The 25024-nt window shown below is 42.2% G+C and overlaps 2 protein-coding genes across 6 annotated transcripts in view; one reads left to right on the forward strand and one right to left on the reverse strand.

Annotated features, from left to right (window-relative positions):
* Positions 1–331: 331 nt before the first annotated feature.
* trx (histone lysine N-methyltransferase trithorax) overlaps positions 332–25024 on the reverse strand; it is a 74223-nt gene continuing 49530 nt past the window's right edge. For 2 of the 5 annotated variants that reach the window (XM_076177802.1, XM_076177800.1), the window contains 6 exons: positions 18579–18608; positions 13352–17366; positions 13071–13246; positions 12451–12613; positions 6028–6174; positions 332–3899 (listed from right to left, as the gene is read on the reverse strand). In XM_076177802.1, the coding sequence (XP_076033917.1) occupies positions 3726–3899; positions 6028–6174; positions 12451–12613; positions 13071–13246; positions 13352–17366; positions 18579–18608 (4705 nt within the window). In that variant the 3' untranslated portion in view covers positions 332–3725. Of the gene's footprint in view, positions 3900–6027; positions 6175–8116; positions 8771–12450; positions 12614–13070; positions 13247–13351; positions 17367–18578; positions 18609–25024 lie in introns of those variants that run through there. The other 3 variants (XM_076177805.1, XM_076177801.1, XM_076177804.1) reach the window with 2 other exon arrangements.
* Positions 21011–21335, forward strand: LOC143020903 (bifunctional glutamate/proline--tRNA ligase-like). Its single transcript, XM_076177806.1, has one exon. The coding sequence runs from the start codon at positions 21022–21024 to the stop codon at positions 21304–21306; it is 285 nt and encodes a 94-aa protein (XP_076033921.1). The 5' UTR covers positions 21011–21021; the 3' UTR covers positions 21307–21335.

A 25024-nucleotide genomic window follows, 5' to 3' on the forward strand; every position in this document is an offset into this window, starting at 1 on the left:
ATCCACTTTTGCTTTCCACACCTCTTTTGCTAATCTTTCTTCATTCATTCTTTCCCTGTGTCCTAATCATCCCAATACTCTTTCATCACCCTTTCCACTCCCATTCTCCTCATTTCTCTCACTATCCAACCTTATAATCCCTACCATATTTCTCACACTTCATTTCAAGTACATTTAAATTTCTTTCAGTCTCTCGTGAAAATCAAGGCAACAATTATTATTGTAATTTTAAAAATAGTATATCTACACATGACAAAATCTGTCTGTTTTTAAACAGTTGAATCCTTAAAAAATGTTAATGAAGTCAAGGAAAACAAATTAATACAACCAATCGATTCACTGTCTCTTTATTGGTATGAACATAGGTGCAAACGTGCATGACCTTCCTCTCCGCCATGCCAACTCATAAAACGGCAGTGCACATTTCCAAAACAACCACCACCGTAACACGTAACAACCGAAACTTATAAAATATTCTATATAAAAAGACTAAATTATAAATACACGGTGGTGTGTACCTGTTTTAATTCCTGAAGATTTGTTGTTTAATATCCTAAAAGGAGAGTATGTAGGGTTGTGGTGGTGTCACATGAGACAATTATTGTAAGGTACTGCAGAACTACTTGGGCATTTAACTACTATGATGGGTTGTTTGGTGGAGCCAAAGTAGTGTTCAACTATTGCTTCATTTTCATATTGCTAAAAACAACAATAATTATGACTTTTTTTATTTAACCATTTTCCTTTAACGCTTGCAAGAACATGATATGTTGCTTCCAAATTAACAAGTTGTGGCATGTGACAACTTGCAACAATGCAAGTTGTTTGTATGTATTCATCTACTTTAGCCCCTCTGTACACTAATCCTCTAGTCTAGTCCTTCCTCACCTATGTTGTGTATTGGCACCAAATGTGAACTTACTGCCGACGGTTGGCTGTGAGGCAGGAGCAGGAGGCTCATGAAGGTAAGGAGAGAAATTGGGATAAACAGAAGTGTTTGCAACAATAGACCTGTTGTCCTTCCGCCCACTTTCAAGGTAGGTGGGTGGGTTGGTGTTTGGGGAAGGGGGAAGGAGGGCACGAGATAACAAATGAACACTGATAATGATGGCTTCAAACAAAGTCTAAATGCTACATATAACAGAACCTGTTCAGCTGCATAAAATTCCTGCTGAGCACTGATGTTAGGAGTTATTCTACGTTTAATAAAAAATAAGAAAATAGAAGGTCTGATGTATTAAAATGCATAAAAATGGTTCATGGTTTAGTATAGGGAACTGGAAAATATGATTTCGTCTTTATTAACGGACAATAAAATTTCAAGAGTATAGAAACAGTATATGAAGATATTACAAGAACATGTGAAATTAAAAAAATTTAATAAGGAAAACTATACAAAATTTCATAGATAAAAAAATTACTAATTGACAGAAAAGGATATATTAGAGATGAATAACGTGATGTAGGTGAGATGAGCAATAGTCTAGGACATAATATCTTTTCTTACACAGACTCTATGTAATGGGACATCTTTCAAACCTCAAAGGAATATCACTTACAGGCCAAATCCTGAGAGAACTGGAGAAAATGTAAGACTGCCATATTATTTAACATCTCTCATGCTATACTTCTACAAAAAATCAATAAAAATCTCAGACTGCACCAGATAGGACTAAATGAACGAACATTAGATAAAACACTATAATAACACTATACCAATTCTTCGGCAAAGGCAACAACCTGAATTTAGGAGACATCCCATCTAAAAACAGATGAAGTCACTGTCCAAGTGCTGACAAATTAGACTCCGACATTCTTTTATGGCTTTTCAACCTTCTGGTGGGAGACCATCTGAGCTCAACATACTGACTGGCGGACCCTGTGAGCTTTCCAGGTTCTCAAATGGCCATAATTCCATGCCTATTCATTAGAACACAAACTGAGAAGTGAAGAAGTGAAGGAGCAAAGAACAAGAGAATCCAATAAATAATAATGAATCTCAATGACAGAATAACAAAAATAAAAGCACATATACTTTAACAAAAACGAATTCAAAACTAGAAAAAACATTTGTAGGTGAAACAGTCCAGAACTTTTCAAAGAAACTACGAGATTTTGAAACACTGTTCACAGGATAAAGGACTGAACAAAAATCTTGAATTATTGAAAAATAAATGACAAAAATTATATCTCAGCAAAATAAAACAATAGATTGAGTCCAGAAAGATGAGTGTGTGTGTGTGAAATATAAAGTTTGTAGAGCAAACCATTTCATATAAATATAAACAATATAGGTGGGTTGTTTCAAGTCATTATAATTAACTGGAGTTATATAATGATTATCTTTTTTTCTTTATTTAGAAAATAAATTTGCTCACAAAATGTACATGAAAAAAAATGATAAGAAAGGGAAAGAAAAGATGAGAGAAAGAGAGAGAGAGAAAAAAAAAGTATTACAAGAAAGTGTAGTTAAGGGAAAATGGTGCCTAAATGCTAATTTTTGTACTGGCTTTCCATGGCACTTAGCAACGGCCTAATAGCATTTTGGTTTACAGTGATATCCAGTATCAAAAGTTAAAAAGAGTAGTGTGACAAAGCCATGTACATAATATATATGAACTCTTCTCTGTGAAAACCTTAAGTCTATATGCTACTATATACAGGGATGAGATGAGAACCAAAGTGGTGTACGTCCAAAGTGGTGGTGGCTGGGTGTGGCTTAACAAGTCTGGCTGGTACTATGGGGTTCTTGGCTTCATGTGGAATGGAGTGACTCGATACCAACTCTTTAGGTAGTAAGCGTCCACAGCTTTGCAAAATGTACAAATTGAGGCACATGGGAGAAACTTTATTGCTGCTCCTTGGTGGCTGGACGACGAGGAGCCTTGCTGAAGGATACAATGGAAATCTGTGGAGGGGGTGGGAGGGGAAATGGGGAGTGGGGGGGGGGGCAAATAAGGGAAACGGGAGGGTAAATAGGTTTTGGGGCTCCTGCTGTACCCTTGGCAGGACTACTACTACCCGCAGTTGCAGGAACTCCCAGTGGAAAGGGCGTCCTGTTCCACATGATAGCACCAAGTCAACAGGGAATCCGACGGTCCCTAATGCTTCCTACAAACTAGCCAACAGCGAGGACACGGTAATCCTGATTTCCTAAATCAACAAATGGGTCGGGCAAGGACAGCAGCAGCAATAATATCAGCGGCAGCAGCAAATAGCAGCAGCATTAGCAGCAGCAGCAGCAGCATGGGATCTGTCTCCGCCTATAAAATCATCTAAGGAACTACATTATGTCACTGCTGTTTGCACTGGTCCCCTCTCAGAGGATGAACACCAGTTGATGCATTAGCAGCAGCGGCAGCAAAATCTGCAATACTGTATAATGAGCAGCAACAATAAAGTAGTGGCTTGGCCAAGGCTTACAAAGTTACACAAACAAGTCCAGCTGCATACAACATAACAAATTCTGGAAGGGTCCAGGATTGAGGATTCAACTAACGGGTGCTCTCCGACACACCATGGCAATCTAAAGCACAGCTTGGGCGGAGACAAAGTCCTGAAAGCTTTTGTTTGTGCTGCTGCCTTCCATCCCATGCAGTAAAAATACTCATTGGATCAAACTTGTACACAAAAAGCAAAAAATTGTACTTAAATCACCGATCGGATTGTACAGTGGGAAGTGAACAATGCCCTCCATCACTTGGGCAGCAGATAAGCTATCAGGATTAGTTGAGGTACTTCCTACACCGCCGAGTGCCACAAGTGCAAGGAATCTTGTCCTCTTCAATAGGGAATTTATAGTCATAGGTGAGCTCCTCCCCTCGTAGGATACGTCGAAGGGCGAAGATGATGATGTGCTTCTTACCCAAAATGTCAACCACACGTGAGTAACAGTTAGGCTGCACAAAGAAACAAATAAAGACAAAAATAAATAACACTAAATACTGATTAAAAATACATATATAATATACAACTGATCAAACTTGTTGAGTAATAACAGGACATAGTACCAATCTTCAGACTCCTGAAAAGCACATTCATTGTTGGGCCACATTTCTTACTTGCTTAGTGTTATGATTAAAGGAAATAGAAGGAAGGGTAGTGAGTGGTGGGATGATGAGGCAAAGAAAATTGTAGAAAAGAAGCAAGCATTTACAGATTGGTTACAAAACAGGATGAGAGAATCATATAAGAGTAAGAAAAGAGAAGAGAAGTAAAGCATAAGATAACAGAGTCAAAGAGGAGAGCAGATGTGAAATGGGGTAAGAGTATGACAGATGTGAACAATACCCTACAGGAAATTAAGAGAGGAAGAGGAACTGAATCAAGTAGAGAAGAAAAGGTGAAAGGTGCAGATGGAGAGATGATAATGGAAGAGACAGCAGTAAAAGGATGGGCAGAATATTTTAGGGAGTTCCTAAACGTGAAGGAGGATAGTTATGGGGAAGGTAGTTGCAGTGGGAAGCACTTAGAAAATGACAGTGATGAATGAGGAAAATGGAGGAGAAATAAGGAAGGATGTGGTGAGAGTAGTTATTAAAATGATGAGAACAGGTAAGGCACCTGGGTTGGATGGGTGTCATGTGGACTGTCTAAAAAAGGGAGGTACAGTGATGGTGGACTGTCTGGTAAGGTTGTTCAATGTTTGTCTAAAAGAGGGTAGAGTGACAGAAGACTGGAGAAGTGCCTGTATAATTCCACTTTACAAAGGAAGAGGGGACAAGTGTGAGTGTAATAATTTCAGAGGGATAATTTTGTCGAGTGTAGTTGGGAAGGCTTATGGGAGGGTTTTGATTGAGAGGTTTAGGAGAGGAACAAAGGGAGTAATTGGTGAGGAACAGCGTGGGTTAACCCCTTCCATACGGTGACGCCTACGTAGGCGTCATGAGGAGCAAGTGGATACGCGAGGCTACCATATCGGCGTCTTGATTATATCTATTGTAGTTGTACCTGCATGACCCCCATACTCTGTAAACTGTCATCATCATATTTTCTATGGTTATCAAAATTCACGGGTGAAAAAGAACGAGCACTACAGGGGTTACATTATTTTTTATAATGCGAGTATTATGACGCAACATCGCACGTCTGGCAGCTAATGCTGCCCGTGAGATTTTGGCCCGGAGTGAAGAGGTTAAGGACAGGTAGGGGTTACTTTAGGAAGGCACTGTAGGCGGTATTGCACATATATGGGATAGGAAGAAAGCTGTTCTGAGCAGTCAAGAGTATCAGAGCCTGTGTTAGAATTAGAAATGGAGAGAGTTCTTGGTCTGAGGTAAAGGTGTGACTTCGCCAGGGATGTGTTATGTCGCCTTGGCTATTCAATTTATACATGGATAGGGTGGCGCAAGAGGTAAATGCAAGGGTAATGGGCCTGTGTTGGAGATGGTTAAAGAAAATGGAGAAGAATAGGAGATAAGCCAATTGTTGTTTGCTTATCACATTGCACTGGTGGCAGGATCAGAGGAGGGATTAAGGAAGTTAGTGACAGAGTTTGGGAAGGTGTGCGAAAGAAGGAAGTTGAAGATAAATTTGGGTAAAAATAAGGTGATGAGATGTACAAGGGGAGAATGTGGCAACAAATTGGGAATATTGACGAAGAGAGACTACAGGAAGTGGATAGCTATAGATACTTGGGTGTGAATGTGGCAGGAAAGGGAGTGGAAGTGGAGGAAGAATGTAGATTGAGAGAAGCAAGTAAATGCTCTGTGTGGGACAGTTTCTATGTCACCAAGTTATTGTACAAGTGGGAAGGGAGCAGTTGCTATTGTCAACTCTCCTTATGTGAATAGATGAAGGAAGTACAGTCAAAGTTGATAAGAGATCTTGGGCATAATCCAGAGATAAAGAACTGTATCTCCTGATAGAAGTATGAGTGATGACAAGTTTTGAAAATTTTGAAAACAAGTGGCAGGGAGATGATCTTTGACAAAAAAAAAAAAAAAAAAAAAAAAAAAAAATATATATATATATATATATATATATATATATATATATATATATATATATATATAAACATTGACTTACATCACAGGAGTGGTTGATGAATCTAGCAGCATTTCCATGCATTGTGGCATCAATCACAGTGTCGTCATCTATGCGAAACATGTAGCAGCCAATGCCCTTGGACTCGTAATATTTTTCACGCATATCACAGAGACTTGATCGTATGACCTGTAAAAAAATATTGAAAATATTCTATATAACATATAACTTTTGGACTAATGATATTAAAGATATAGGCCTTGGAACCAGTTTCCTTGAAATTTTTCCTTACATAGGATATTTTGTACTTCATTGTTCCAACTACAAAAACATTCATACATTCAAGACCTGGACAAAGTCCGGAAATAGACAGAAGTGTGAAGTGAACTTCAATATTAAGAAATGTAGCATAATGGAATTTGGAAAAAGCAAAAATAGAATATCATGTCAATACAAAATTCGTACAAAGGAAGTAAAACATAAAATAAACTTGGAAAGGGACCTATGAGTAACTATTTCAAATGACATGACACCAGACAAACATGTCAACATATTAGTTGGTGAAACTTTTAACTTGTTAAGATCAATGAAAGTAGCCTTTGACTACATGGATGAAGAAATGGTAAAGAAAATACTAGTTACACTTATAAGACCAAAATTAGAGTACGTTGCAACACTATGTACACCTAGTTCTAAAAACAAAAAAACTAGAAAGAATTCAAAGAGCAATGACAAAGATGGCACCAACACTCTCCAATTTGACATACAAACAAAGATTGGATAAACTATATCTACCAACCCTGGCACAAAGAAGAGGAAGAGGTGATTTGCTAACCATCTACAGAATTATGAAAGGGATAGAAATTCTTTATAGAGATGACTTAATAAAGTGGGACAGAAGAAAAACAAGAGGACATGAGAAGAAACTTAAGAAGGACAGTTACAGAAGAGATCTGAAAAAGAATAACTTCCCACACAGAGTAATAGATATCTGAAACAAACTGAATGAGGAAACAGTGAGTGCTGAAACTATACATGACTTTAAGAACAAACTGGATGTGGAAAAATACAAAAGTGGGTCACTATGAGCATAGCTCTCTTCCCGTAAAATACAATTAGGTAAATACATATACCAACGGCTTTTTCCCCCTTACAAGGGAGGTAGCCAAAGTCAAAGGCATAAATCCACTCCCACCCATTTCATCCCCATATACTTCACTCCCATTGACCCCTCCTCCCTCTTTTCTTGGCACCTCCTGGATGGTCATCACTGGATCTCACCCACTGCCTTGGGTCAGAAGCAATGTAGCAAGACACAGCACATCCACAGTAAGGCAGCTTCATTTATTGGAAAAAAAAAAAAAACATCTCCATCCTCTTGTGCAGAAAATAAGAAGACAGGTAGAAATCCCTTCAGGCTGCATCAAAATATCATTCACACATACTCCCTCACCCACCCCATCCCCCACCCACTCCTTTCCATGCATCACAGCATCATCCATACACAACCATTCTCCACTTACCCCTCTCTTCTGTCTTCTCCCTTCCTTCCTCCACAGACATTCCCCTTTTTCCCAATGCCCCTTTTACCCCATCCATCCATCTCATCCTTGGTTGGCCCCTCATGTTCACTCCACCCACCTCTGCCTTCCACACTTCTTTTACTAATCTCACAAAGGAGGAGCATACCAAAAGGAGACCTTTTGGTCCATAACTCAGATGGAAAAAAAAAAAAAGTAAATATATAAATAAATAAAATAATACATACATATACCAAAGGCTTTTTCCCCCTACATGGGGGTAGCCAAACAGAAAAAGGCATAGAAACCACTCCCACCCATTCTATTTCCTATATATTCCACCCCCCTTTACCCTCCCTCTTATATTGGCACCTGGATGATGGATCACTGCATCCTGTCCACTGCCCTGAGTCAGAAGCAGTGTCGCAAGACACAGCACATCCACAGCAAAGCCGCTTCATAAAATTGGCGACCCCCGCTCTTCGTCCCCCCATGCAGAAAAGGAGAAGACGGGGAGAGAAATCCCTTCGGGCTGCGTCAATTTTTTTTCTCATACATACTTCCTCACACACACACCCCCATCCCCCACCCACTCCCCCTCATGCATCACAGCATCATCTATACACAACCCCTCTCCATTCACCCCTATCTTCTGTCCTATCCCATCCTTCCTCCACAGACATTCCTCTCTTTTGTGATGCCCCTTTCACCCCATCCATCCATCTCATCCTAGGACGCCCCCTCATATTCACTCCTTCCACCTCTGCCTTCCACACTTCTTTTACTAATTTTTCTTCATTCTTTCCATGTGTCCAAACCATCCTAATACTCTTTCATCAACCCTATCTCCCAGTTCCTTTTCCAATAATAAAATAAATAAATAGGCAAATTAAATAACAAACAAGCAAATAATATATAATAACAAGTTTGTGCATCTCCAAATTCCCTCCATTCTCACTCAAACTCCAAATACAAGCCTAGCACCTTCAGATTTACTTCCCTCATGACCCTATCCACATCTCTTTCAGACAACCAGTGGCCTTCAGGTAACCCCATCCATATACATATTGAACATCCATAGTGACAATGCACAACCCTAGTGCTGCTCCACCTTCACCTCAAACCACCCACTCTCTCCACTCCTAACCCATATTTTCATGTCCAAAAGGATACAAGTATTTCCAGTTGGATCGTAAGAGGCGAGAAGAAAGGGACGGGGAGTGGGACTAGACATCCTTCTCCTTGTAGCCCCACAGGGGACATTCCTAAACGAAAAAGTAAAGGCATAAGAGGGTCTGGGAGTTTTCCGACCAGCACCCTTAGGTTTGGGTCTTTTAATGTGCATGGATGTGGTACAGATGAGAGTAAAAGGGAAGAGATAGGTAGTATGTTTGTGAGAAGAAAGATGGATGTGTTGGCTTTGAGTGAAACTAAGTTCAAAGGGAAGGGCGAGTGTAAGTGGGAGGTTATCAGGAGTGAAGAGAGGGCGAGGGAGGGAAGGGATGGCTATTCTAGTAAGTGAAGAGATAGGTAAACTGTAGTGGAGTGGAAGGAGGTTTCCTCAAGGATAATGTGGATGAAGGTGAAACTGGGAAAGGAGATGTGGGTCTTTGTAAGTGCATATGGGCCTGGCAGTGAGAAGAGTGTACAAGAAAGGGAGGCCTTTTGGATAGATTTAAATGAGTGCATGAAGATTTAGGGAGAAATGTCAATGTAATAGTACTGGGAGACCTTAATGCTAGGGTAGGAAATGGTCCAATTGATGGAGTGGTTGGGAAATGTGGAGTTCCAGGAAAGAATCGTAGTGGAGAGTTGATGGTAGAAATGTGTCTAGAAAGAGAGTTGATGATAGCAAATACAGTGTTTCGGAAGAAAGTCAAGCATAAGTACACATGGGAGAGGGTGGTGGATGGAAGGGTGGTAGATAGAGCGTTGATGGATTATGTAGTGGTAAATAGGACTATGATAGGAAGAGTTAAGGATGTACATGTGCTAAGGGGAGAGGGTGGGGGAATATCAGATCATTTTTTGGTGGAAGGTAAGTTGAGAGTGGAGGATAGATGGAGAAAGAGGAAAGGGACAAAAGGCAGGGAGGGGCTTAGAGTGAACTCTTTAAATGAAAAGGAAAAGGAGAAGCAGTACAAGAAGAAGCTGAAGGAGGAGTGGGAGGGAGTGAAGGATAGAGTAGAGCTAGGTGTGGAGGAGGAATGGGGATGGTTCAAGGAAGGAGTCACAAAGTGTGCAAGGATGGTGTGGAACAAGAAGGACAGGAGGAAATAGAAGGAAGGGTAGTGAATGGTGGGATGAGGAAACAAAGAAGGTTGTTGAAGAGAAGAAGTGAGCTTTCACAGATTGGTTACAAAATAGGACGAGGGAGTCATATGAGAGGTACAAAGAAAAGAAAAGAGAAGTAAAGCAAAAGGTAAAGGAGGCAAAGAGGAGAGCAGATGTGAAGTGGGGTAAGAGTATGACACAAAATTTTGAAAGTAATACAAAGATGTTTTGGAAAGAAATTAAGAGAGGAAGAGGAGGCGAATCAAGTAGAGAAGAAAAGGTAAAAGGTGCAGATGGAGAGATGATTATGGAGGAGAAGGCAGTAAGGAGAAGATGGGCAGAATATTTTAGGGAGTTGCTAAATGTGAAGGAGGATAGGGAGGGAAAGATAGTTGCAGTGGGAAATGCTAAGAAAATGACCATGATGAGTGAGGAAAATGGAGGAGAAATAAGGAAGGATGAAGTGAAGGCAGTTGTTAAGATGATGAAAGCAGGTAAGGCACCTGGTCTGGATGGATGCCATGAAGAATGTCTAAAAAAAGGAGGTACAGTGATGGTGGACTGGATGGTGAGGTTATTTAATGTTTGCTGGAGAGAGGGTAGAGTGCCGGAGGACTGGAGGAGTGCCTGTATAGTTCCACTTTACAAGGGAAAAGTGGACAAGTGTGAATGTAGTAGTTTCAGAGGGATTAGCTTGTTAAGTGTAGTTGGGAAGGCTTATGGGAGGATCTTGATTGAGAGGATTAGGAGAGGAACAGAGGGAGTAATTGGTGAGGAACAGTGTGGATTTAGGACAGGTAGAGGTTGTATAGATCAGATCTTTGTGGTAAGACAGATATGTGAGAAAGCTATAGGAAAGGGGAAGGACGTTTTTTGGGCTTTTATGGATCTGGAAAAGGCTTACGATAGGGTAGACAGAAAGGCACTGTGGGAGGTTATGCAGATATATGGGATAGGAGGAAAGCTTCTAGGAGCTGTCAAGAGTTTTATGAGAGTAGTAGAGCTTGTGTCAGGATTAGAAATGGAGAAAGTGATTGGTTCGAGGTAAAGGTGGGACTTCGTCAAGGATGCGTTATGTTGCCCTAGCTGTTCAACTTATACATGGATGGGGTAGTGCGAGAGGTAAATGCAAGGGTAGTGGGAAAGGGATTGGAGATGGTTAAAGAAAATGGAGAAAAGTGGGAGGTGAGCCAGCTGTTGTTTGCTGACGACACTGCGCTTGTGGCAGGATCGGAGGAGGGACTGAAGAAGTTGGTGACAGAGTTTGGGAGAGTATGTGATAGAAGAAAGCTAAAGATAAATGTGGGTAAAAGTAAGGTGATGAGATGTACAAGGGGGTGAAAGTGGCAGTAGACTGGAAGTTAGCATTATGGGAGAGCGACTGGAGGAAGTGGATAGTTTTAGATACTTGGGTGCAAATGTGGCAGGAAAAGGTGGAGGTAGAATGTAGATTGAGAGAAGCGAGTAAATGTCTTGGTGGATTAAAGAGTGTAATGAGGAATAGACATTTGGTAATGGATGCTAAGAGGAGACTGTATGAAGGAGTGATTGTGCCAACAGCACTGTATGGGGCAGAAACATGGAACATAAGAGAAGAAGAGAGAAGGAGTCTGAATGTGTTTGAGATGAGGTGTCTGAGAAGTATGATGGGGGTTACTAGGCTAGATAGAGTGAGAAATGAGGAGGTGAGGAGAAGAACAGGGGTGGAAAGGGAGTTGGGAGATAGGGTTGATGAAAGAGTATTAGGATGGTTTGGACACATGGAAAGAATGAGTGAAGAAAGACTAGTAAAAGAGGTATGGAAGGCAGATGTGGAGGGAGTGAACATGAGGGGACGTCCTAGGATGAGGTGGATGGATGGGGTGAAGGGGGCTTTGGGGAAGAGGGGAATGTCTGTTGAGGAAGGAAGGGAGAGGACAGAAGACAGGGGTGAATGGAGAATGGTTGTATATGGATGAGGTTGTGATGCATGAAGTGGAATGGGCGGGAGGATGGGGGGGGGGTGAGGTAGTATGTGTGAGCAAAATTTGACGCAGTCCGAAGGGATTTCTCCCCGTCTTCTCCTTTTATGCATGGGTAGACAGAGAGGGGGGGTCGCCGATTTAATGAAACGGCCTTGCTGTGGATGTGCTGTATCTTGCGACACTGCTTCTGACCCAGGGCAGTGGACAAGGTGCAGGGTTGACCCGTCATCCAGGAGGTGCTAAGATAAGAGGGAGGGGTGTGGAGTGTATTCAGGGATGGAATGGGTGGGAATGATTTTAAGCCTTTTCCTTTTTGGCTACCTCCCTTGTAAGGAGGAAAAAACCTTGGTATATGTATGTATGCAAAAGGATACAAATATTTTATCATTACAGCCAATTGTTGTTTCTCCCAAACACCTTTACTTATCTATTAAATGGACCCCTTGTCTCAATAAATCAAAACAATTAAATTTGAGATCCACTCATCAAGACATATATACAATCATAGACAACGACAATGAAGACATCAAAGAGTGGAAAGCATGCTAATATAGAGTTGAATGGAGAGATAATGGAACAATGAGGAAGTTACAGCTACCTGGGAACTGATATACTAATGGAAGAGGGGGAGGAAGAGGTGGATGTGCAGGAGGATGAGAAGAAGAAAAGAGTTGAAGAAGGAAGAGGAAGAAGGGAAAATTCCTTACCTGTCCCGCATATTCAATGACCATTTCTCCAGCATCAATGTCTCTCTTGCAGAAGAGACCTCGGCCATGGATAAGAGAACGGAACACTCCCACAGCCTCACGTGCAGTTTCACGGAGGTGTCGATAACGCATTGCCATGGGAAGTTCCAAGCTGGTTGCCCGCCTATTGAGGATAAACAAAACAAACATGAAGTTTCAAAAATAGGTTGTACTGTAATATATAAAATAAACTTGTTCTACCTTGGAACCATTACCAGATACTTTGACCTCATCACATTATTCATTCCACTCAGACATTTACACGTGTCCCTCATTACATATCCCCCAAATATTTGAATTCACACATATGCCACAAAACTATTCTATGTAATCCCCATTTCATGCATAAAAATTGCAGTTATGCAAAATGTGTGGTTATTATTTTGTATACTTCCATAAACTGTAGTACTCTGTTGTTTTGCATTTATTCCCCTTACTATGCCATCCATTCCATCCATGTACACACTGAACAACTATGGAAAACATCACAAGAACTAATTGTGGCTTAAACAAACAGTACTCCTTCAGAGCTTAAATTTGGTGAGGTATCATGCACAAATGACGCAAGAAATTCTATATACCTTATGGAGAGTTGGATTTCTTCCTGCTGTACATGAGAGCGCATAGGCATTTTCCGATGCTTAGATGCCAGCCAACTGAATATGTCATATGGAGACCTCATCTTGAAAGGTTCCGTACGAGCACAGCCTGAAGAGTTTTCTTCTACTGTTTCTTCTTCTTGTGGTCTTCGATGGAACTATTCAAGATCAAGATAATTTTGAGTTTATAATAATCATTTGATAAGAACTTACTATGCTAACAAGTATGTATAATATAACAACTGCAGTTTACAAATACATACCTGGAAGGAGTATCTGTGGCAGTCCTTGGCTCCAGGTAGCTGCTCCAGCAGGTACTGTACTGCATTGTGTGTGAGGCCCAGCATGTGCAGGCCAGACATCGTATTGCTTCCACTAGATTCGAGGTTGCCATAGGCCTTCGAGTCCATCTTCATGTTTGCTCTTGCTGCAGTAACTGCACTAAACACCTTCTGCCACACTTCTGCCACGTGGCGTGATTCTACATGGAAACCATCATCTGAAGTGACCTCAAACACTATGTATGGTTCCGAGCTTGAAGTTTTTGGCTTCTCAAACAGTGTTGGGTCATCTGGCATGCTCAACAGAGGCCCTGAAGAGAAGTTTGGCAGTTGCTCATTGACAAAGAGGTCACTTGTGGTGTCCTTATTGACATACAACATATCTCGCTCAGGATCTCTACTTTTAGACTTCTTTCTCTTTGGTCCAACAGACACTTTTGCCTTTATTCTCAATTCTTTCACTTCTGGTGCAGGCAGCGGGTTGGTAGGTCCTGATACAGGCATGACATTGAACCCTGTGTTTGTTGCAGAATCTTTCTTCAGAACCAATTTATATGACTGTGTTTCAAGACTATCCTCTTTCTGACTACTTTCTTTGCTTGGTTGTTCCTCTGTGTCTGACTCTGATGCACTGTCTGTTTCACTAAGGTTAGCCCTCAAGACTCTGGGCTCCATCAAACTAGGTTTGGCTTCCTTCATATCAAACATCTCAAACTGTGGTTGTGGTAGTATTGTGTCCTGCTTGAGGAATGCATGCTCAAGCTGTATCGTCTCTTGTCTCTGCTTTTGTCGCTGGATTTGTGCAGCCCGCATAGCATCCCGGTAACTGTATGTAGGCCTGGGCCGTACGGTGGCTACCTTTGGGGTAGAATCTGCTTGGCTGGTGGTTGTGGTTGAAGTTGTGGACGACGGAAGAGAGCATATTACCGAGGTGGTGATGACTGCAGGTGCCACAGTTGCAACAGTTCGCACAACTACTTCCCTATCATGGAACGGCAGCCGAGCAAGTCCCTCACATTTGCTCATCTCTGGGGTGCCTGTGGTTGTCAGCACAGGAGAACTCTGAGATGATGGCTGTGGTGCAACAGAGGCCTGAGGTTTGTACTTGATGGGAGCAGAAGTCTTCGGCGACCCTGACAGACCAAATGGAAGGTTAGGGGATACCCGTGAGCCACTCGTGCTTGGAGACAAACTCGTTACTACTCTACCAATGTCACTGTTCTGCAAGTCAAGACTGCTACATGGCACAGTAGTCTGTTGGCTTGAGCCCCCAACCTGTACTTGTGTTGGGGTCATAATGCTTTGCCTTTGCATCTGAAGATTCTGGGAATGTTGTTGCTGTTGCTGCTGTTGTTGTTGTTGTTGCTGCTGCTGTTGTTGTTGTTGCTCCTGCTGGAGCTGTTGCTGTTGAGGTTGCTGCTGATGGCTTGACAAAACAGCAGAAGTGAGAGTTTGTGAAGACGATACAGTGGGACTATACTGAACCACTGAACCTACAGGGTGGGCATGCAGCTGCTGTTCGGTGTGATACATCACCTGTTGGGGAGCAACAACATGCTGTTGCTGTTGCTGCTGTTGTTGTTGTACATACTGGAGTGGCTGAACACTCGGCATGACAGGTGATTGGTTGATGAGCACTGTATCTGGAGTAGTCAGCGTGTAAGCAATGTTTGGGGTCACCATACCAGGAACAACCACAGAACTCTGCTGTGGAGTGACCACCAAGGGTGTAGTGGGCATAACCACGCTTCCAGGTGTGTATGACAACCCCGTCACCAACCCACCCCCTACTTGGTTAGTTACACTGGTTGCCTCACCTTCTCTGAAGCTGCCCACATACTGCACTGTGTATCCTTGAGGCACAGCTACTGACGGTGCCGACATTACCGTCAGTACCTGAGGTGCTACTGTGGTGCCACAGTGTTGCTGTTGCTGCTGCATTTGCACAGGCGAGGTTATTTGTGTGGAGGCCATGTGTGTAGCATATGATCCAGCATGACTGGGGAACGTTTGCCTGATATACTGTACACTACCCTGGCCAGCAGATGCATTACCAGCAACCACAGATGTATTACCTTCCTGCAAATGTGAAGTCACCCCAACATGCAGGCCTGTGTGAGGTGGCCGCTGGTACTGGAACTGTGGCTGAGGTAACTGTGGTAGAGCTCGACGATACTGGTACCCCTTGTTTCCTCGTAGGAGTCTGATATTACCATAGCGGCGAGGACTGCTACTCTTCTTAACCACTGGGCTGAACTTGACTGGTGACACTGTGGGTGGAATAAATGGCTCAGCACCCTCTCCTTGCCCCTGCATACCAGCCACTTCCTTCAAGATCTCAACATCCTGTCCAGTGTTTGCATTATGGCCTTTTCTTCCACCAATGCGAACCTGTCTGTGTACACCATGTTGTCTCCCCACTACACCATCTGTCCTCATTTTCTTATGGACTGGTTCTTCTGACCCACCCATCATCCTCTCTCCTTTCTTTATTCCTTCATTAGATTCTGCTTTAGGTTCACATTGTGATACACTTAACCCTAGTACACTTGCTGCTTGTTCATATCTTTGTTGCTGTTGTTGTTGTTGTTGGTGCTGAGGCTGCTGCTGCTGCTGTTGTTGCTGCTGAGGAAGCTGATAATGATGCTGCAGTTCCTCACCAGTAGTGTACTGTTGCTGCTGTCCTTGACCTGGGTTTTGTTGTTGGTACTGTTGTGGTTTGGATGGGTTCTGACTGAGATAATGTTGATTCTGGCTCACATACTCTGGTTGCTGCCGACTCTGACTGAGGTACTGTTGAGATGGTGGCTCCTGTGTTTGCCGATTCTGATTAAGATACTGCTGTTGTTGTTGTAACTGTTGTTGTTGCTGCAACTGTTGTTGTTGTTGCTGCAACTGTTGTTGTTGTTGCTGCAACTGTTGTTGTTGTTGTTGTTGCAACTGTTGATTCTGGTTAACATACTGTTGTTGCAGCTGCTGCTGTTCTGGTTGATTGTTCTGACCTAAATACTGTTGCTGGTGGTAATGTTGCTGATTCTGTTCCAGATACTGCTGACTCTGATCCAGCTGTTGCTGTTGATTCTGATCCAGCTGTTGTTGTTGACTGTGACCAATTTGCTGCTGTTGACTGTGATCAAGCTGTTGTTGATTGTGATCAGTATATTGTTGCTGGGTCTGATTAAGATACTGATCCTGTTGATTCTGGCTGAGATACTGTTGTTGTTGTTGTTGTTGCTGCTGCTGCTGCTGCTGTTGTTGATTCTGATTTATGTATTGCTGTTGTGTGTTTTGGCCAAGATGCTGCTGTTGACAGCCGTGATCAACAAATTGTTGGTGATGTGAATCCTGCGAGTGAAACTGCTGTTGTGGTTGTTCTGGCTGCAACTCCTGGTTTAAGTACTGTTGCTTGGGTTCTGGATTGTGCTTCACATACTGCTGTGGTTGTGAATTCGGATCTGGATTAGACTGTTGCTCCTGCAAAAGTGAGTCAAGGAATTGTTGCTCTTGTGAGCCATGAAGGTACTGCTGTCCTTGTGGTATGTCTTGTGAGTTGCGGTTAAAATACTGTTGTTGCATTTGCTCCTCTGGGTTGATATATTGTTGCTGTTGCTGCAAAGAAGGGGCACTAGTTGCACCTCTATTCTGAGCATTAGCATCTGGTCCCTGGTAGGCTGGCACCTGTGATCCACCCATGGCACCGCTGTGGTCCGAGTTACCACTAGTGGACCCCTGGCCAGCACAGCCTACAGGCGAGATTGTTGCAGTAGCCACTGTCAAAACCTGATCCAAAGAGAAAGCCTGAGCACATGTAGATACAGTAGTTAAGCTTCCTTCTTTAGTCTGCACATGTACCTGCTGCTGCCCACTTTCCAAGCTCTGAATTGTCTTCAATACCTGTCCATCATCTTCTTCCTCCTCTTCTTCTTCCTCTGATGTGCTTGAGCTGTCAACTTCAAATGTGCAGGTCTCAACATGTTTCTGGCAGCTTTCTCTAGTCCTGCAAAGAAAATTTTGCCAGTTCAGTTATGTGTACACTAACTATACTGCAAAAACAACAGGACCAGACTAGGTCCAAGATCTCTATCAAGTTCAACTGTATTTCTTCAAACACAGGGAGCTGACAAGTGATGACTGCTCCCCTTTCCTACTACTTTCAGGTGACACTGAAACAGTGAGATCTGTGGAAGGGCCTGAGGACTATTGCAAGTTGATATGGGGCTACATGATTCCAGTCAGTGAAACTCGAGACAAAAATTATTTCTATTACCATAAATCAGTAAGCACCCAGAGGTCAAATTAAGCTGTCTACCTCTACCACTGGACAAATACCCAGATACCCAGTTTCACATTTGACACACACAAACTCCTTACAAAGACCTTATTGTGAAGGTAAATAAAAAACAGAACAGCTGCAGGCATGGGATTTGGACTGCAGAAAAAAACACATCACTATATATAAACAAATCATAAGAACCACACTTAACAATGCTTCCATGGAATTGTATCCAGCAATTAAGAAAAAGAAAGAAAACCTACAAATGATGCAAAATCAGAATGATAACTGGCTGTATTAAAAAAACTATCAGAACACTTCACACAACAGAGGATATGAATGATAAGCACATAATTCTATGCTAGAGCCCTTGAACCCACCCTCCTACCCTTCAAATAAACACAGCTCACCCAATGTAACATGAAAACAACTCCAGCAGTATTGTAGTGAAAGCATTTAATATGAAGTGTCAGCTAGTAGAAATGGAAACAATAATAAAAGATGATGTTTAACAAAGTTCTAGAGTGTGTACTTACACACACAGACATAAAAAAAATATATACTATTGAAATGATAGTACTGTACGACAAAATAACTATGATAATCTAATTAGATAAATAAATATAAAATATTATAACAAAAATAAAAACACCAAGACATTATAAAAAAAATATATATATGAACTGTTAGAGAGAGAGAGAGAGAGAGAGAGAGAGAGAGAGAGAGAGAGAGAGAGGAATGACAGGTGGGAAGGATGTAGGGGGAGGGAGAGAGAGAATAAATATGTGCAAGGGATATGATAAACTTTTAACAAAATATGAGGGCTTTATACAAGGTAGAGTAAAAGATACATACTGGACGGAATACAAATTAAACTTTGTTGAGGTGAATATGAATGACACATGATAAATAATGAAAGAGGTAAAACATACTTACAAAGAAAATGACTCGTTTCCAATAGAGGAACTGAAAGGTTTAGAAAACTTTGATAATAGAAAATATTTATCAAAGATTGTGAATATGAGCACAATATCTTCTAAGGTCCACTAAAGGAAAAATTTGTATGTGTCAAGCCTATTTCTTTTCTCTTTCATCTTTTTCTACCTCTAATGGGGTCGACATTTCTGACAAGTTCTCAACACTCGGCTCAGTCCCTCCGTTCATATTCTACCAAAACCTTTTCTCTAAAATCACTCCTTATATTATCTATCTTCTTAGTCTCCTTCCATCTCACTTCCCATCCACTTTCATTTCCATTATGGTCATCCTCAACTTTATTCCCTATTTATGACTTGCAAATCTCAAGTATCATGTCTTCTTCCCACTGATCCTCTATCTCCTATCCTCTAGAATGTCTCCAATTCTTCAATTTCACTTCAACTTCCCCAACCTAATAGTGCAGCATGTAACAATTTTATCTGCATGTGTCTAACCTACATATAAAGGAAAATAAGAATAAAAAACTGAACTTGTGACCAATAGAAAATGATACTTTTCAAGTCAATGAACCAACAATACATGAACAACTGTTTGAAGGAGTGACAAATGAATGGAAAAGGTGGTAAGGAAACTCAGATTGAACCAGGAACACTAATTACATTACATTAGTGTTCCTGGTTCAACCTGAATTTCCTTACAACCTTTTCCACTTGCATGAACAACTGCCAAAATACCTGAAAGAAAATGAGCTTACACCACAAAATCAATCAGAATAGAGAAAATTATTCAACAGAAACAACCATATGTTCAGCCATAAATTATTTAGTTAAAAATAGTAGACAATGGAAAGTGTGAAAAATTGATCATGCTCAATTTCAGCATAGCATACAATATTGCAAATACCCCCCTGAGAAACACCAACTATGGAGGAAACTTCTGGGGCAGGCCTAGCAAACTGTCAGTTATATAACAGACACCAAAAATTGAACACAGAAAAGTGTAGCAATGTTCAAAATTGAAAACTGCAAATGGTGAATATAAACTGCACGAAGACATTGAAAACGAGTGAACTAGGCCTGCCTATGAAAGTTACCTGTATCCTTGAAGGAGGGTGGCATCAAAACTCCCAAGAATTAAAGTCACATCTACAACAGTCTACACCCAATACCCTCACAACACACACATCCAAAAATATGTACACACATGACCCAGTGGATTAAAGAAAATACTAGATACAGAGGAAATGAAGAACCCTCAAAATTGAACTTAATACTTACGACAGAACCTGAGATTATTGAAAAAATTTATTATAAAACTCCAATAGGAAAAAGTGACCACGTACTAATAGTAATGGAATTGAAACAACAAATGGACCAAAGCAAAAATGATAAACATAGAATAAGAAGACCTACGTATAACAAAACAAACTTTGAGAAACTTAAAACATTCTTTCGCAATGCAAACTGGGAAAAATTCCAAAACAAAGATACAGGGATAGAAGAAAAATGGAACATATTAAAAGAAATATATAATGAAGGGGTGAACAAATATGTACCACAACATACATACATATATCAAGGCTTTTTCCCCCTTACAAGGGAAGTAGCCAAAAAGGAAAAGGCATAAAATCATTTCCACCCATTCCATCCCTGAATACACTCCACACCCCTCCACCCTCCCTCTTACCTGTGCACCTCCTGGATGACGGGTCATCCCTGCACCTTGTCCACTGCCCTGGGTCAGAAGCAGTGTCGCAAGACACAGCACATCCACAGCAAGGCCGCTTCATTAAATAGGCGACCCCCCCTCTCCGTCCCCCCATTGCATAAAAGGAGAAGACGGGGAGAAATCCCTTCGGCTGCGTCAAATTTTGCTCACACATACTACCTCACCCCCCATCCCCCCGCCCATTCCACCTCATGCAATCACAACATCATCCATATATAACCATTATCCATTCACCCGTCTTCTGTCCTCTCCCGTCCTTCCTCAACAGACATTCCCCTCTTCCCCAAAGCCCCCTTCACCCCATCCATCCACCTCATCCTAGGATGTCCCCTCATGTTCACTCCCTCCAAATCTGCCTTCCATACCTCTTTTACTAGTCTTTCTTCATTCATTCTTTCCATGTGTCCAAACCATCCTAATATTCTTTCATCAACCCTATCTCCCAGCTCCTTTTCTGCCCCTGTTCTCCTCCTCATTTCTCACACTATCTAGCCTAGTAATCCCCATCATACTTCTCAAGACACTTCATCTCAAACACATTCAAACCCACATTTATCTTTAGCTTTCTTCTATCACATACTCTCCCAAACTCTGCCACCAACTTCCTCAATCCCTCCTCCAATCCTGCCACAAGCGCAGTGTCGTCCACAAACAACAGCTGGCTCACCTCCCACTTTTCTCCATTCCATATTGACCACAGTCAGTGGTCAATATGGAATGGGACAAGATCTGGGCCTTCAATAAGAAAGTTATAGATAGAATAGCACCAAGGTACACAGCTTTAGAAGGTGACCTTGTGCCTGTGAACTTGCCTGGAGTGGAGGAAGTAGCAACACAAGCACCAAAACATCCAAAGGATGCTTCCATTGGTGCCAAGTCTGTATGGCAAGGTCCTAAGGTCCTGATTGAGTCTGTTGATGCAAAGGAGTTGAAGGAGGGACAGAATGCTACTTTCATCAATTGGGGTATTGGCTGCATGTTATTGTGGCAAAAGTAGCATGTAGTTGATACTTTAGGGTCTATATGGGGTGCCTCTATGGACCAGAGCCACACATCATTTTGTCTATGATAGAGGAAAACTCTGTTCATAGAGAAATGATGACACTTTTATACTACGACTGTCCCTCCCTCTTATCTGTGCACCTCCTGGATGACGGGTCATCCCTGCACCTTGTCCACTGCCCTGGGTCAGAAGCAGTGTCGCAAGACACAGCACATCCACAGCAAGGCCGCTTCATTAAATAGGCGACCCCCCCCTCTCCGTCCTCCCATTGCATAAAAGGAGAAGACGGGGAGAAATCCCTTCGGGCTGCGTCAAATTTTGCTCACACATACTACCTCACCCCCCATCCCCCTGCCCATTCCACCTCATGCAATCACAACATCATCCATATATAACCATTCTCCATTCACCCGTCTTCTGTCCTCTCCCGTCCTTCCTCAACAGACATTCCCCTCTTCCCCAAAGCCCCCTTCACCCCATCCATCCACCTCATCCTAGGATGTCCCCTCATGTTCACTCCCTCCAAATCTGCCTTCCATACCTCTTTTACTAGTCTTTCTTCATTCATTCTTTCCATGTGTCCAAACCATCCTAATATTCTTTCATCAACCCTATCTCCCAGCTCCTTTTCTGCCCCTGTTCTCCTCCTCATTTCTCACTCTATCTAGCCTAGTAATCCCCATCATACTTCTCAAGACACTTCATCTCAAACACATTCAAACTCCTTCTCTCTTCTTCTCTTATGTTCCATGTTTCTGCCCCATACAGTGCTGTTGGCACAATCACTCCTTCATACAGTCTCCTCTTAGCATCCATTCCCAAATGTCTATTCCTCATTACACTCTTCAATCCACCAAGGCATTTACTCGCTTCTCTCAATCTACATTCTGCCTCCACCTTCACTCCACCTTTTCCTGCCACATTTGCACCCAAGTATCTAAAACTATCCACTTCCTCTAGTCGCTCTCCCTTAATGTTCACTTCCAGTCTACTGCCACTTTCACCCCTTACACATCTCATCACCTTACTTTTACCCACATTTATCTTTAGCTTTCTTCTATCACATACTCTCCCAAACTCTGCCACCAACTTCCTCAATCCCTCCTCCGATCCTGCCACAAGCGCAGTGTCGTCCACAAACAACAGCTGGCTCACCTCCCACTTTTCTCCATTCCATATTGACCACAGTCAGTGGTCAATATGGAATGGGACAAGATCTGGGCCTTCAATAAGAAAGTTATAGATAGAATAGCACCAAGGTACACAGCTTTAGAAGGTGACCTTGTGCCTGTGAACTTGCCTGGAGTGGAGGAAGTAGCAACACAAGCACCAAAACATCCAAAGGATGCTTCCATTGGTGCCAAGTCTGTATGGCAAGGTCCTAAGGTCCTGATTGAGTCTGTTGATGCAAAGGAGTTGAAGGAGGGACAGAATGCTACTTTCATCAATTGGGGTATTGGCTGCATGTTATTGTGGCAAAAGTAGCATGTAGTTGATACTTTAGGGTCTATATGGGGTGCCTCTATGGACCAGAGCCACACATCATTTTGTCTATGATAGAGGAAAACTCTGTTCATAGAGAAATGATGACACTTTTATACTACGACTGTCCCTCCCTCTTATCTGTGCACCTCCTGGATGACGGGTCATCCCTGCACCTTGTCCACTGCCCTGGGTCAGAAGCAGTGTCGCAAGACACAGCACATCCACAGCAAGGCCGCTTCATTAAATAGGCGACCCCCCCCTCTCCGTCCTCCCATTGCATAAAAGGAGAAGACGGGGAGAAATCCCTTCGGGCTGCGTCAAATTTTGCTCACACATACTACCTCACCCCCCATCCCCCTGCCCATTCCACCTCATGCAATCACAACATCATCCATATATAACCATTCTCCATTCACCCGTCTTCTGTCCTCTCCCGTCCTTCCTCAACAGACATTCCCCTCTTCCCCAAAGTCCCCTTCACCCCATCCATCCACCTCATCCTAGGATGTCCCCTCATGTTCACTCCCTCCACATCTGCCTTCCATACCTCTTTTACTAGTCTTTCTTCATTCATTCTTTCCATGTGTCCAAACCATCCTAATATTCTTTCATCAACCCTATCTCCCAGCTCCTTTTCTGCCCCTGTTCTCCTCCTCATTTCTCACTCTATCTAGCCTAGTAATCCCCATCATACTTCTCAAGACACTTCATCTCAAACACATTCAAACTCCTTCTCTCTTCTTCTCTTATGTTCCATGTTTCTGCCCCATACAGTGCTGTTGGCACAATCACTCCTTCATACAGTCTCCTCTTAGCATCCATTCCCAAATGTCTATTCCTCATTACACTCTTCAATCCACCAAGGCATTTACTCGCTTCTCTCAATCTACATTCTGCCTCCACCTTCACTCCACCTTTTCCTGCCACATTTGCACCCAAGTATCTAAAACTATCCACTACCTCTAGTCGCTCTCCCTTAATGTTCACTTCCAGTCTACTGCCACTTTCACCCCTTACACATCTCATCACCTTACTTTTAACCCACATTTATCTTTAGCTTTCTTCTATCACATACTCTCCCAAACTCTGCCACCAACTTCCTCAATCCCTCCTCCGATCCTGCCACAAGCGCAGTGTCGTCCACAAACAACAGCTGGCTCACCTCCCACTTTTCTCCATTCCATATTGACCACAGTCAGTGGTCAATATGGAATGGGACAAGATCTGGGCCTTCAATAAGAAAGTTATAGATAGAATAGCACCAAGGTACACAGCTTTAGAAGGTGACCTTGTGCCTGTGAACTTGCCTGGAGTGGAGGAAGTAGCAACACAAGCACCAAAACATCCAAAGGATGCTTCCATTGGTGCCAAGTCTGTATGGCAAGGTCCTAAGGTCCTGATTGAGTCTGTTGATGCAAAGGAGTTGAAGGAGGGACAGAATGCTACTTTCATCAATTGGGGTATTGGCTGCATGTTATTGTGGCAAAAGTAGCATGTAGTTGATACTTTAGGGTCTATATGGGGCACCTCTACGGACCAGAGCCACACATCATTTTGTCTATGATAGAGGAAAACTCTGTTCATAGAGAAATGATGACACTTTTATACTGCGACTGTCCCTCCGTTATGCTGTCCCCCAACCCCTTGTTGCTGTCCTGTACCATTTCTTTGAGTATTCTTTTTCTGTGGTGGGGGAAAAGAATACTGCCACCAAATATTCCCACTTAGATCATAAGAGGCGAGAAGAAAGGGACGGGGATTGGGACTAGGCATCCTTCTCCTTGTAGCCCCACAGGGGACATTCCTAAACGAAAAAGTACCACAACAAAAAATGGAAAAGGCATACATAAAGAGCTGGTACAACAAAAGATGTAGTGAAGCTAAGGAAAAAAGAGACAAAGCTTAGAAAAAGTGGAAAAGAGATAAGAGACAAAGCAAATGGCAAACGTACATCAAACTAAGAAACGAATATGTAAAAATACGCAGAGATGAAAAGAGGAATTATGAAAAAAAGATAATAGACAAATGTAAGGAAGAACCCAAACTATTTAACAAATATGTAAATGGAAAACTGAAAAACAAACAAGAAATAGAAAAACTGCGCCAAGATAAAAAGGAATATAAAGAATGGCTGAAATTATGAACAACCACTTCAGATCAGTATTTACAATAGAAAACTCGCCTAACAGTGTAGATAGAGAGAGGGAATTATCCCCAGCAATGAAAG

This window comes from Oratosquilla oratoria, chromosome 41 (assembly GCF_046742065.1).
Source record: "Oratosquilla oratoria isolate Oo_2021 chromosome 41, ASM4674206v1, whole genome shotgun sequence".
Taxonomy (NCBI): domain Eukaryota; kingdom Metazoa; phylum Arthropoda; class Malacostraca; order Stomatopoda; family Squillidae; genus Oratosquilla; species Oratosquilla oratoria.